This window comes from Polyodon spathula, chromosome 5 (assembly GCF_017654505.1).
Source record: "Polyodon spathula isolate WHYD16114869_AA chromosome 5, ASM1765450v1, whole genome shotgun sequence".
In the NCBI taxonomy this organism is placed as follows: Eukaryota; Metazoa; Chordata; class Actinopteri; order Acipenseriformes; family Polyodontidae; genus Polyodon; species Polyodon spathula.
This window is the reverse complement of record NC_054538.1, coordinates 28,762,827-28,778,220: the sequence shown is the minus strand read 5'-3', so window position 1 is coordinate 28,778,220 and position 15,394 is coordinate 28,762,827. Positions and strand designations below refer to the sequence as shown.

The 15,394-nt window shown below is 37.6% G+C and overlaps 1 protein-coding gene across 1 annotated transcript; it reads left to right on the top strand.

Annotated features, from left to right (window-relative positions):
- Positions 1 to 14,559, top strand: LOC121315803 (interleukin-20 receptor subunit alpha-like). The gene is made up of 7 exons (XM_041250235.1): positions 1 to 276; positions 7,946 to 8,081; positions 8,595 to 8,779; positions 9,604 to 9,779; positions 10,571 to 10,709; positions 11,768 to 11,907; positions 12,379 to 14,559. The coding sequence occupies exons 1-7, from the start codon at positions 222 to 224 to the stop codon at positions 13,240 to 13,242; spliced, it is 1,695 nt and encodes a 564-aa protein (XP_041106169.1). The 5' UTR covers positions 1 to 221; the 3' UTR covers positions 13,243 to 14,559.
- Positions 14,560 to 15,394: the final 835 nt, after the last annotated feature.

The window sequence follows — 15,394 nt, the reverse complement described above, 5'->3', positions numbered from 1 at the left end:
GTGACTTAAGATCAACTTCCTTAGTGCTGATAGTAGTTGAGGTTGTTGCTGTATGGACGTCTCACCACGTTAAACAGATATAACGATAATAACTTTTCTTTATCGATAGTACGCAACACAGCTGTTGTAGCGGCTACCTAGAGATACTGAATGAAAGCATTCTGATTCTGAAGCGAATCGCCAGCGACCCCGATGAAGTAAATTACACACTTCAAATCTAAATGCTTGGACCAGGAAGACTGTCTGTTATTTTCCTTGTAACACTAAAGGCTACAGGTAAAATATATTTCTCCATTATTCTAAAAAGGAATGCACGTTACAAATGCGATTGTCTACAATTTACTGTATAAATCCACTACTGTCAAGAATTTTAAGACGGTAAACTGCACTGGCGCGCATGGTGGTATTATTAGTTCCTTAAGTGATTTGTCAGTTATTGCCTTTTATTAAATTTGCGTTGGTGGTTTGCATCTTTCCAGTGATTTGAACCCAGTTCAAAAGACACAATATGTTTGCACAATGCTGCCTTTTATGAAGAAATATGCAACTAAACACACATCTGATCATTTGTTTAAGCAGTAAAATGGTATAAAACTGAGTTTATAGTTTACATTGGTATGGACATATTTTCAAAGTCTTTGTTCTAGTCTTTAACTAAAAAAAAATTAAAAAGAAAAAAGTTGGTAAAATTAGAGGGTTACCTGTGGATGGGCCTGTGGTTGGTGAGCAGGGCAGGATAAAGGTCTACACAGGATTATAGGTAGGGTTCTGATTTCTGATTTCTACTCCTTTAAAAATGTAATTGATTCCTGTTAATCTTTTTGTGTATCTCAATCACAACTGAGAAACACGTTAATTGTAAAATTGATTTAATTGAACTAAATGGGCTTTTAAGTCGTAAGTCTTACTTATTTATTTATTTTTTAACAAAACAGTCTCCTGGTTAGGGTCCGAGCTATTATCACCTGTTTTTTTTTTTTTTTTTTTACTGTTGTTAGATTTGTGGCTTTAACTCTTTAACTATAAAGCTTACAGGTACATGCCATACATACATTTTATGAAAAAGTGAAATAGTCTGAAACTAAGCCTGTTCAATACAGATAACAAAAAACACAGAAAAGGAGAGACGCTTTTTAGAAAGAAAAAAAAAAAAAAACATTATTTATTGTTTGTAAAAAAAATATTTTAGCATGGCCAGCTGAAATCTGACAGTGCACAATCACACTTCAACAGGTAGAGGACATGTACATTGTTGGACAAAAAACAAAGGAACAATGGCCATATATACAAAAGGGGCCAAAAGCAACCAAAAAACTGATTAATTGAAAATGTGCAAATAAAAAAAAAAAATTTAAAAAAGAGAGAAAAAAAAAACATTTAAATTATTTGTCCCAGGCACCCTGATCATGTGCCACACGATAGGGCTGTTCATTGTGGCTTGAATGGCCAGCAAGGTGGCGACCTGGGCAACGTAACCCTAAACAGCTATGGTCTCACGCAACTGATCGACTACTCAACATTTAATACCGTACCAGAGAACCGTACTCGAGACCACCTCAGGGGGTAGTCTTGAGTCAGGTTCTAAATTAGATCACATCAGGTAGTGTGGTTATTCAGAAGTGTGGTGCTGTAATACCAAACAACTATGTTTTATAGTTATGAAATGTTTGGTGAAATATTCTGAGCAGGTGCCTGAAGGACTTGCTGTCATGATTTCCATTACACGAGAGTAGATGTTAATACTAAGACGTAGCTTTACAGTAAACTAATGTGATCCATATGTGTCTCCATCCATTTGCATTTCCTTCCATATAATGATGTAGATATCCTTCTGTCTGGTGTTAATGGCTGAAGCGTAATGCTGGCTCCAGGGATCAGCTTATTTGCCTCCCTGGCACATCAGCACACACAAAGGCTGCGATGCTGGCTCCGGGGATCAACCACAGTGCGGCTTCCCCAGCGCATCAGCATGACAACCGTCTGGATTGAGCTAAGTAGGGTACATCTCTGGGGTCTTCAAGTGGGCACCTTCCATCCTCAGTGTTTCGTCGACTAGCCCACAACACCTCAAGAGGGCTCGATGGTGATTCTGGCGTCCCAGCATCACCCCCCTCCGTCCCCCACTCAACTCAGTCCAGCTTACTTACCTGTACATCAGCATTTCTTTCTTTCTGTTGTGCTTGAGATCCCCAGCCAGAATCTTTCTGTCTCAACCACAGCCAGTTGCTGCTCCTCTGTGCTGCTTCAGATAAGTTCTTCACTGTGCGACGCAACTCTTCACCACTGAATCCGACGTCTCTGAGAAGCCGGGTTGTAGAGTGTGCCACAAATCCTCGACAACCCACTTCCACTGGGTAAACCCGAACTCTCCATCCTTGCTGTTCCACTTCAGTGGCTAGTTGAGCATACCGCAGTTTCTTCCTCTCGTACGCCTCATCTACAGCATCCTCCCATGGCACTGTTAACTCTACCAGGTGAACAAGGCCTGCTGATCCAGACCACAAGACAATATCTGGTCGAAGGTTAGTGGTGGCAATCTCAGGTGGAAAAATAAGCCGTTGACCAACATCTGCCAGCATTTTCCAGTCTCTAGCAGCTTCCAGTTGTCCTGGGCGAGGCTTGGTTTTAACACCTTTTCTTGGTGGTTGCTCTCTTGGGCGGAGGAATGTTGTCTTTTGTGTGTAATGTTTTGATGGAATAGGTGGCAACTTATTGGTCAGGTTACGCTTGTCTTCCATTGCTAAGGCCAAACATCGCAGCACCTGGTCATGGCGCCAAGTAAACCGACCTTGGCTAAGACCCACCTTACATCCTGTCAAAATGTGCCTTAATGTTGCAGGTGATGAACACAAAGGACATGAGGGATCCTCTCCTACCCAGAGGTTTAGGTTCTGTGGTGATGGGAGAACATCATATGTTGACCTGATGAGGAAACTGATCCTGCTCTGTTCCATTGACCATAGGTCTTGCCAGCCAATCTTGCATTGTTCCACACTCTTCCATCTCATCCATTCTCCCTGCTTGGCCTGGGAAATGGCCTTTATACACCTCATCCTCTCCTACTGCTTTTGCACTTCGTTGACTACCAGCTTCCTCTTTTGAGCTGGGGCTACCTTGTGCCACATAGGAGGAGCTGAACTGAGACCAAGACCCCCTCTTCCATGCTGAACTTGCCCCATAATATCACTGATTCAAAGGGCAGCCTTTGCATCTTCCACAGCTTTCTTTGCCGCCCACTTTCTTCCAGTTTTCAACACAGGTGCTGCCTCCCTTACGCATTTGTCGCGTGACTCTACTAATGTCATTTCCAGTCTGACCTTGGCGCACTTAAATTCCTCGGTTAGAGCGGAGACTGGTAGCTGCAGTATTCCTTTACCATAAAGTCCCACTCTGCTGAGGAAGTGTGGAACTCCCAACCATTTCCTGATGTATAAACTGATTAAAGCTTCCAGCTTCTCTACTGTTGTCAAAGAAACCTTGTACACAGTCAGTGGCCACAGCAACCTCGTCAGTAGACCACACTGAAAGCACCAGAGTTTTAGTTTGCCTGGTAAAGCGCTGCTGTCTATGCTCTTCAACCCTTCCACTGCTTGTTGTCTAACTTCTCCCACATGAACTGTGTCCTTTAGATCCCCGTCGTACCATCTCCCAAGACTCTTCACTGGCTTCTCAGAGACTGTTGGTATTGCCTCACCATTAATGAAGAATGTTTTATCTACTACTTTGCCTTTAATTATAGAGATGCTCCTTGATTTAGTGAGCTTGAATTGCATTCATGCCCATTCAATGTTATTGGTTAATTTGCTCAATAACCGATTAGTGCTACTGTTGTAGTCATTGTTGTCATGTCATCCATGTATGCTCGAATTGGTGGTAGTCGCATTCCAGAAGCCAAGCGCTCTCCTCCCACTACCCATTTTGATGCCCTAATGATTACTTCCATTGCCATGGTAAAAGCCAGTGGAGAAATGGTGCATCCTGCCATTATTCCAACCTCTAGGCATTGCCATGTAGTGCTGAATTCTGAAGTTGAAAAACTAAATTGCAAATCTCCAAAGTAGGCTTTCACTAAATTTGTTATTGTCATCGGTACACTGAAAAAATCAAATGCTGCCCAAAGAATTTCATGTGGCACTGAACCATATGCATTAGCCAAATCCAGGAATGTCACATGGAGCTCCTTCCTCTCCTTTTTAGCTGATTGAATTTGTCGCCAGATCACATTGATGTGTTCTAAGCATCCTGGGAAACCTGGAATGTCCGCTTTTTGTATTGAAGTGTCAATGAAGCAGTTCTTTAATAGGTAAGTTGACAATCTCTGAGCAATAATGCTGAAGAAAATCTTGCCTTCTACGTTTAATAGGGAAATAGGATGAAACTGACTGATGCTTGTAGAATCTTTTTCTTTAGGTATAAAGACTCCACCTGCTCGGCGCCATGCTCTTGGTACAACCTGTTTTTCCCATGCCACTTTCATCAATTTCCACAGAATTCGTAGAACTCCTGAAGCACTCTTGTACACTCTGTACGGAACTCCATTAGGCCCTGGTGATGATGAAGCCCTTGCTTTTTTTACAGCTTGCTCTACTTCTTTCCACTTAGGTGCACAGTCCTCCATTTGGTATTCTGGTGGATTGATAGGTGGGATGTCTGAAGGAATTGACATAGGCTCCTGCCTTTTTGAATCTGTATGTGTTTCCTCCAAATATCTCTCCAGCTCAACCTTAGATGCTTTTAGTGTGCCATTCTTCTCACTGGTGAATAACTTCTTTACAAATTTGAATGGGTCTTTATAAAAGTTAGCTCTCGCACGCTCTTTCTTTTTGAAGCGTTTCCGTAGGTGCTCAGCTCTGTGCAATGTTGCAAGCTTATCTTTTATGACCCTTTGTAAGAGATTGAGTCCCTCCTTCTGACTTTGTTCTGCTCTTCTCCATTGCTTCCTCAGCTGTCTCCTTTCTCTAACTAAGCGTTCAATCTCCTGCTGCCGTCTAGACTTTCCAGGAATAGTTTGTACTTTTTCCTTCCTTTTTTCAACTCCAAACCTCTCACTTCCATATGCGTAGATGATGTCCCCAAATTTATCCAGCTTCTTTTCAACTGTTCCACTTAACCTTTCCAATGCAAATGTGTCCCATGCAGTTTTTTCACAAGCTCTTGGCCGTTTAACTCCAGGCTTGTGCCCGTTGAGGTTCTTTTCTCTCTTATGCTGGTTTGTCTGACCGGGTTCACAAGGATCATTAGGTTTATCACTAACTGTGTCCATGCAAGTCTTCCTCACGTCTATGACAGGGGTGCTGATATCCTGCAAACTGTGGTGGGTTTCATTCGACTTATTTGACTGACTTCGTAAGAAGCACTGATCAATGCGAGGCCCTTGTCCCTTCTCCCTCAAGCATTTCATTCTCCCTTGATGACTCTTCAAACCACTCTGCACTAAGTATTGATTTTTATGCTTAAAAAACATAATCCGCCATAACATCTCTGTTAAACTAGTGGGGAACAACATGAACTGAGGTGACTGCAAAAATGAAATGTGAGTAAGTAGGATCGGGGATGAACAAGTCACGTAATTTGTCAGCTCTGTTTGAAATAAAATTAAGGGGACCAGAATTAGGCTCAGGCAAGATATGAAGGTAAAAACAAAGATATCAGGCTTAAAGAGCATGGAAAGCAAAAGAGAACCGGCGGGTCTTGAGAGTTGATTTAAAGCGAGCGACGGTGGGAGCATCATGCACCACAGCTGGGAGAGAGTTCCAAAGAGTCGGAGCCATGAAGCTAAATGAGCGTTATCCAAGTGCGGTGCACTTTTACTTGGAGATTGCAAGCAGACCAGAGTTGGTTATATAGCATACATATCATATAATTTTTATTTTATTTAATCAAAGTACAGTTGTATAATATTCTGTTGTAAGAAAAAAAAAATGTATGCACTTAAATAAAACTATATGGGACAGTTTGTGTCCCCAAATGCCACAATGCGACCATTTTTCCACTGATACTGAACGTAAAATCTGTGTGTTTTGGCACTCCTGGAAAGGTCTCAGTAAATTACAAAGATGCATATACATCTCCTTAGACATGCGGACATTTTTTATCCAGTCATATGGAGACAACTCAAGTCATTCCCACCAGCCTTTTGGTTGGAAGATCGGCCAAATGTTTCGATCTACTGTCATGGCACTGCAGATTGTCACCACTATAGCAGTGCAGAAATAGCAAAACACAGTCTCTGCCGCCACACAAACCTAACGAATGTCATGTAATAGTGTCCGAGTTCAGTTGTTAGTTTAAACAGCACTAACTTCAGTAATGAAAGGCATGTGTACAACAAACAACCACAGTGATTGCAGTTTGCTAACACATTTGTCGCACTAATCGCAGTGTGTGTGTGTGTTTGTACGAGGCCTAAGTGTCTCTAATTACTGTGTATTTGCGTGTTAGTTACTTAGTAAATACATGTGTACTTACACATAATTACAATGTTCTGATTAGTTACAATGCACGTGTAAACCTTTTTGCACACTATAAAAAGAACCCTAACCCCAACCATTTTTTGATACAATTGCAAACTTACATACTTTATATAGTGCAAAAAGATTTACACATGAAGTACATTGTAACTATGAACAATAACACTGTAATACCCAGTAATTAGAGACACTTCATGTAAAATGCTACCAGAAAAACATAGATAGGAAAAGTTAATTATTTGATCATATTTTACATTGTGCGTTTCTATTGTGGCATGAGTTACAGGAACTGTATTTAAATAACAAGGCAAAAATATGATTTTCACAGATATGTTTTAATACAACTTAATGTAAACTACTGAACTTCTTTGGACTTAACTAAACCATTTTATTATTTTCTTTTGAGAATGCTGGGAGGCTATAGTAAAAGGTCAATAGTGGTAACATGATCTGTACAAGTATAAAATAAGTGAGAGTTTTTTTGGTGTATTGCAATATATTGAAATTTGATATAAAGGAATACCTATACAAATAATCTGGGTATTTCTACAGAGTTCATTCTACACAATGCATTGACCTCTGAGCAGACTGCAATGAGAACAAGGGTTGTATATTTCTGTTTTATTTAAAGGAAAGTGGAAACTATTACTACTAGTTCAAATTGGAATTCTTGCTACTCATTACATTACATTACATTACAGACAAAGGCAAACAAAAGCAAAACCCCTCCAATGAAAAAGAAAGAAATGTAATTAGTCAAACATGGATTAGTCATTTCTGTTTCAGGTTATGATTTCTCCTCATGTTTCTCTTCTCAGGTGCATGTTCTTATCTATAAAGATGGTGACTCCTGTGCCTTGTCATATATATTTTGATATGTATATTTCAGATTGCTACTTTAAAATCTAATTGAGACAAATAAAACATGTTCTCAGTTAGCAAAAGGCTGTTATACACTGAGCAAAAGGCTGTTATAAATAGAAATACTGTCTCGCCCCCCCAGAAAAGTTTCTTGAAGATAAGCTTTGATGATAATGGTTAGAGATGCTCGATAAGTGTTCTGCCACAATATGTGCAGCTAAATGTGCGCTGAAAACCTCAATCACCATTCTATAAACCATACTGAACGCTATCAAGAAGTAAACATTTCCTGTTTTAAAATGTAGACCCCAAACTAAATACAGGAAGTGTTTTCACTTTATGCATTAAAATGTACAAATGGCTTTGAAACAGGTACATTTACATATGAATTGATTGATTCAATTGATTAAGTAGGGTTTACTATTTCAGTATATTAAAATGAAAGGAAGTTGTTTATGGTTATACCAATTTTAGAATACCAGATATATTATTTGTTTCTTCAAGCATTAGATAAAGCATTTAAAAAGAAGAGCAACACAGTATAATGTTGACATATGACCTTTCAGATTTACATTGTTACTCATATTAAACTGTGAAATGTGACCTTTTTTCAGAAGTGGTTTATGGAACTGCTGTACCCCAACAACCATGTGATGTCCACTTTGAATCCTTTAACCTGAAGAATGTCTTGCAATGGAGTCCAGGGAAAGGAAACAACAATGGAACTCGCTATACAGTTCAGCATATAATGTAGAACTTTTTTTTTCAGAACTCCTAAAATATTGTTTATTATTGTATTCAAGCAGTCCAGGTTTTAGTCAATATTCCAGAGGTGGTGTAGTGGTTAATTAAAGTGAAAGGAAGTCTTGGTAGTTTATGTTTTACTAAGTTACCGCTTTTCATTTCGGTTAGAGAAATGTCAAAACCAGCCACAAACATCAAAGTGTAAGCACAGTTCAGTTCAGGTAAAGCAGCAATTCCTCTTTTCAGTCTCCTGTACATGTATAAATGGAGACCTCTGTTTTTATTTTAATTGACAAGGTGTTAACAGATAGAAGCCAAAACAGTGCAAGTCACAGACAGCTGTCTGTACACATGACCCCTATCAAAGTTGACTAGTCATATAACATAAGAAGCAGACAGCGTAGACTAATCTGTAAAAATATAATTCACAGAATGCATTAAATATTTGTATTAAATAAAGAAAAAAAAAAAAAAATGTAATGGCATCCTTTCTACTTTCTTTTAATGTTCTTTACTTAGTTATGGCGGGGAGAAAGACATTTGGCATGATCAAGAGCAGTGTACAAATATCATCAGAACGTGGTGTGACCTTTCCAAAGAGACCAGTGACTTACTGTTAGAATACTATGCAAGAGTTAAGGCTGTCTCAAATGGCATTTCTTCAAACTGGACAGAATCTACAAGGTTTAATCCAAAATTGCACAGTAAGTGGTATAATAATCCTTATTTTTATATAGCGCTTTTCATAGTGGACCAACATCACAAAGCGCTTTACAAGATATGAGACTAGTATCATAAAAACATAACCATGCACATGATTCTTTGGCACATTTAAGATGTGTATGTAAATAAGTGAGTGCAGTAATCATTTGTTCAACAGATAGCATAAGCGTATACAAAGTGCAAATAGTGATAATATATGATTGATTATGCCAAAGGATTGAGTTTGAGTCAAAATTTGAGGACGTTTTGCATCACCTAGCATTTTAGGATTGAGACATTAAAAAACAAACAAACAAAAAAAAAAACACTATATGAACATAATTTATTTAACAACATGTAATCACAGAAACTACAAAGTTATTTTGTTAAAGCCATAATAGTAGTACAGGATTACAACATTTTTGTCAGTTTTTTGTTAAGTATATTGACAACTACAAGAGGAATGTAATTCAATATGTTAGCGTAACATTATTCAGCAGGTTTTATTAGACTTTATGAAGCAAAATCAGTTAATTGATAGGCTGATGCATAGCTGTACTTTGCTATGTTGCCATGTATACATGAATATATTTATGAACCTTAGGGTTACCACAGTGACATGAAGTACTACCTCATAACTGGTGATGAAATATGTCATATTGTAGAAATCTGAGCATTTAAAACATATTTTGAGTCTTTTTGTTAATGCCTGTTTCATGCTTGAGCACTTTAATGGAATATGTTTACAGAGATATCTGTTGCTTTATTATGTTTTACCAAGGCAGGAAGGGGGACATTCTAACGTGCTATTTTGATTTTTTTTCAGCCAAAATTGGGCCCCCATTCTTGAAAGTCAGAGCTGATGAAAGATCAATTTTTATCCGATTATGGGGTCCAAATAAATGGCAATTTGATAACAAAACCAAAGCAAAGTCAATGGCTAAATATTACAAAAGCCTGCAATACAATGTGTCTCTGTACAATGAAAAAACTAAACAGTTGGTAAGTACAGTATTGGGAGGTATAATATCTGTATATACTGAGAAGATGACATTGAAATATTAAAATATATTAGTAAATGTGTCTGTTTCAAATTTCTGGTAAAGAATGGAATCATTCAATGAGGAAGGCAGTTAAGTCCAAGTACTTAGGATTCTCTCGATAAACTTTCAACCAGGAAGATTAATGATGGTTTCACAGATCTAGATTAGCACTTATCTTGGACTAACTCAGTACTGGTGCAGCATAACCCAGAACAACTAAAAATGCTTGGAAACACCATCAAATAGTAAGAGAAATGTACACATTTGATATTTGAAACTACTTGGTCTTTCATATACTGGGCAAGGCAGCATTACATGATGCAGACCTTTTATAGATTCTGATCCCTGCGATGATATGAAGTATCTATCTATAGCTGCAACCTGACTGTCCTTTTACACCAGGAAGCTACCAGCAGTCTTAATGCAGGATTGGGCTGTACAGTGTTTGAAACCGAGACAAAAATAAGAAAACAATTACCTTGCCATGTCTTGTTTCTAAGATGAGAGGGGGTTTAGAAGTGAATGTAAGTTTTGAAAACTTAAGCTCTGCGACACATGTCTTGCTTTCTGAGATTTGTAACTATGAGCACCTGCTAGGTCTGAATCAGTCTCCAATTCTGTAAGGACAGGCTGTTACCTTTATCTATGGAAACCTAAACAAAAGCAAGGGAAAATGTTTCTGCTGTAAGGTTATTGTTTTTCAAATAATGTACTGTGTGGGTTTAAAAACTGTGACTACTTCTTTTTTAGCTGTACTTCCAACTGAAAAACAAGTCTGAAACATTTGACAAGTTAGACCACAACACACAGTACTGTGTGTCTGCTAGGACAACGGTCTTAGGACAAAACAGTGAACCTTCCACAGAGCTCTGTGTGACCACACCAAAGGGTAAGGCAGAACCAAAAAAGAGGCAATATCTATTTTTGTATTTATTAGGAAATACTGTAATAACACACTAAGAGGCGTTAGTGTAATTTTCATTCAGGCTGCTCAACGCACAAGGAGCCACAAACACCCACAAACAGGTTGTGGTTTTAAAATATTTTTAAATATTAGCTTGACAAAATTTTCTGTATTGCTGGACAGTGCCAGCACTGAGTGTCTGTAACTGTTCCATGGCAATCCTTGTAATCCAGAAAGTCATGCCTGAACTACTTGTTGGGGGCTTTCCTTCTTACACGTAAAATAAGGTTTTCTATTCTGTTCTGTTCTCACAACATTTCTGACTAATGTGTGGTTTTGACATTATGTCAATAAGCATAGGGAAAGGGAGGGGGGACTACTGCAAGTAAAATGAAAGTTTAAACACTCAAATAAGCAGATGTGCAGAGAGTCTGAAAGAACAATAACCACACGAGACATCGTGACGTTGTGGTATATTTTCATTTAACATCACATGTTCCCCAGTTTGTAAGTGCATATTTGAGCTTCAGTACCATATCATGCTTTTTTTTTAAAGGAGTTACTAAAAACTATTCTGCTTCTAGCTCTTTTGGAATGACTAAAATGATTCTGCTTCTAGCTGTTGTGATTACTGTTACACTTATCTAAACTTGCTCGGTAGACTCTGTTGTTCACACAACAAGTCACAAGGAGGAAATTAAACAGTTCTATCAGTAATACAACTGTACTAGCTGGGAAAGAAAAGCTAGTCACAACATAGATGTCACACAGTTTAATACTTTGCTAAAATGTGTTTGTTTTTATTGGCACTAAAGTTAACTTACATTTATAATTTTTACTAACTAACAGTGAGTTGCAAATAAGAAAAGCTGGTTTAGCTGATGTAACAGGTGTTTGGTTCGACAGACTGAAAGGATGTTGCCTGTTGACCTTCAGCAGTGAAACAAAATTTGAATTAGAAAATGGATAAATTACTATGTTTAGACAAACAGTTAATCAACATGTTGAAATATGTGTAATGCATGTGTTAATTTTCTTTCTAGATACCTCTTCAGAATGGTTGGTCTTCATCATGTTTGGATGTATTTTGCCTTCCATGATTGCTTTCTTTCTTATCGTTGTGATTTTATATCTTATGCACCGATATGTGTTTGGCAACAACCAAAAACCACCCAAAAACCTGGTAAGCCAGGTGACTCTACTATAAATTGACCATCATTATAAAATGCCACTAGATAACTATGATATGTTGTAGGCATTATTTAAAACACGATGCATGCAACACTATTTTTTCCCCTATAAGTTAATAATTTTTTTGACAGGCAACAATGACTGGGCTTACATAAGCACCTATTAATAGCAAAAAATAAGCGAGAGGTAACAACTTTGACTGGAATATATCATTAAAACGGTAAAAAGAATGAATGAGTGAGTCGTCACTAAAGATAATAATGAGTAAACTGAATCAGTAATGTATTAAGTAATAAAATGTAACATATTTGCTAACAAATAAAGTGCCCTTTATAGGAATATTTGATCATTCTTTGCGAAATAAAATACATTTAGATAAAATACAATATATTTCCTAAAATAAACTATGTGAATACTTTTTGTATAGTAAGATTATGTCTATAATGAGTTTCTTTTTTTCCAGTTGCTGCAGAACAATTGTGAGTCAAAGGCAAGGGTCGTTTTTGTTCCTTATGACAACTTAAAAGTAAACATTATCACCTTTAGTGCCATTGACAACTCCACTTTCAATCCCGGGGTCGAAACTCAGCAGATCAAGAATGGTTCTGCCTATGTAATCCAATTCACCAGTGAATCTCAACCTGTAAATCACTTGGGCTATGCATCCCAGCTAGAAGAACATTTTCTAGCCAAAGATCCTGAAACTTTGGCAAGCGATGAAGGTCAACAAAACGAGGCCCCCAATTACAGGAGACACACAGGAATGAGGCCACTGAGTGAAGATTTTGGATATGGAATTGTTCTGAAGGCTCTGTCATCCTTCGAACAGCACCAGCTGTCAGAAAACAAAGACTTAATGAGGCCTTCTTCCATTGGGGTTAGTCAAGAAGCAGCATTTAACCCAGGCTTTGAAACCCACCTGATCAGTGAAGAGGAAGCTGTGCAACCACAGCTTCATTTATATACTCAAACACAGATGAGAAAAGGACAAACACAGAACAGTGAGGGTAGCGATTGTCAGCAGTTTGACAAGGAAACAAAGAGTCTATGCTGGGATTTCCCAGAGGAAGCTGAACAAGGAGAAGGAACCGTTCTTGTGGACTGGGACCCTGAGAGTTGTACGCTGCACATGCCCACCTTTCATGAACTGGAAAATGAAGTGCCGGTAGTTGACAGTGAAAAGGCAGAATGTTATGTGGAGGAAAAGACTAACCTTTTGCCCACTGTGTACTTGAGGCAGTCTTCAGGAGAGCCTTCTGACAATGAAGACACCTACCTGACAAGATTAGTTAAAAACTGGGGCCTGCATGTACAAATGGAGGAATAAGTTGTCTGCAGTTCAACACATGTGTTCAACACAGACCTAATGTGTAATTGTAAGAAACATGGCGTTGCCCCAAGGCCTTAAACAATATATGGTATTTACTGTATATAGGAACCTGATATCACCAGACTGTAATCCCTAGAACACAACTGAATTCAATACTTACAATAAGAGAGGCACTTTGAACAGGCAGTCACCTTAGGACTAGTTAATGTAGGTTTTACTGTGATACAGGAAATACATAAAATGTTACCAATGTAACATTGTTCGTACAATAAGAAGCAGCACAGAAGAAAGCATCTCACTTTTATTAGTAATGGGCTACCATTGAGTGGACTGAATATGTTTATGAGCCTGGCATTCGATGCTGCTGTAGTTCGGCAGGTCGAGTGAGCAATGTTGTAGAATTTGAAAAAACTGCAGCATTAATGGTTAATATATCTTGTCTATGCTTCATTTAAGCAAGTACCACAGGTAGGAATTACACAGGAGTACTTTTTACTTGCAGGGTTCTGCTGAATGGAAATTAGTATAAGTATTATTTGTATGCATTTGACAAAATGTTCTACTTAATTTACTATGATGGAAAGAGGCAGATTGTTATACTACAATTAATGCACATAGTACGTAAGCTGTAATTATATGCGATATAATAAGTTATAAGTAATTACACAGTACTTAATGTTTACTTACAGAAAGTCCTGATTTAAAACTTACAGGAATATTACGGGAAATATGAAGATAAAGTTAAGACTGAGGTATTAAACCAACAGTGTAGCTTTCTTTACTGCAATGGTTTTTTTGACATGTACTGTAAATGGTACAAGTGAAGGCTATGTAATCTTATCTTTAGTGCTTGTTTAGTTTCTTCAAGGGTGTTTTGGCTATTTTGTGTGACCTTCCATTTGCTGGTAGGATGTTAATAAAATACATGTTTTATTTGGTATATATGTTACAGTAAAAGTCTGAAATCAGTGCTTGTATAAAATCACTAAAATTAGCCAGTGGATGTGTGAAAAATTGAGAAAACTCAAACATTTTATACATTCACTAGGGATTGTATAGAATCACTGGAAGCTGTTAGTGAATGTGTTAAAATAGACTAAAACATTTCATACATTCACTAGGGATTGTACCGAGTCAATGGTAGCACATGCGTAGATGCCTTTTTTTAGTTACATTTATCTATGAACATTTTAAATGCATTTATAGTTTTAAACTGCACATTAATTTTTTTAACTATATTATAATTTTTGCTTTTTCTTTGCATTTCTATTCTATGGACATTTTACAAAAAAATTTGTTTGAAGATTAAGTTGTTCCCCATGTTTGTTCATTTTGTTTAATAAATAGGAATACTACAAGTCTGCATGTTTCTTGTATTTTGCCTATATTTAGTACTAGCTTATAAGACTCATTTTACAAACAACAATATCATTGGTTTGAACTAAATTATGAGTGATAATGTTGCAATAGCAGCTTCGTTATTCATGCGAATCTACTTTCGTTTTAATGGTTATTCTTGCTGCTCAATTGCTCACTAGCAGCTGCTTGTATGTAAAATATAAATATAAAATATAAATATATATTCAGTAGGTAACTAATAACAAAAATAAACCATGCTCTTGTATTTTGTTTGCTAAGGCCACTGACAACTGAAACACGTTTGTTTTAGCCAGGTTCTGAAAAGATGTGTGAGTTCCTGCTGTGACAGGGTAGTGTCCTGCTGTTTCTTATTCCATGTTGTAAGAGCTTTGATTTATTATTAAAAACAGTTAATCTTCCTCAGGCAAAGTTAATCAAAAATAGTTTATTCAGGAATCAAAATGCAAGCAGGAACAAAGCAAATCAAATGAGATGCATCAGTGATCTCACACACAGGTCTCAGTTGATGGTGTTCTGAGCTGGCATCAGTGTAGATGTTATTTACTTCTGAGCCGAGCTGAGCTTTCACGGCATCAGAGATTTTAATTTTCTGAGCCGCCAACAGTGTAGATTTTATTTTCTGAGCTAAGATGACCCAACTTGACCAAAGACATTACTTTGTACAGCACTGGTATACAGCTAGCTTACTTAATTTCATTGCCCAAATTTGATCTTATTTCCCTAGCATGATGCATGGTGTGAGACAAAGCACATTGGTGTTTCTTCTGCA

Bases quoted from the DNA above. Each gene is read 5' to 3' on its own strand.
- LOC121315803 (XM_041250235.1), top strand. From the start codon at position 222: ATGCTTGGACCAGGAAGACTGTCTGTTATTTTCCTTGTAACACTAAAG. The intron at 8,082-8,594 runs GTAGAACTTTTT...TTCTTTACTTAG, and splicing joins TATACAGTTCAGCATATAAT to TTATGGCGGGGAGAAAGACA. The intron at 11,908-12,378 runs GTAAGCCAGGTG...CTTTTTTTCCAG, and splicing joins AAAAACCACCCAAAAACCTG to TTGCTGCAGAACAATTGTGA.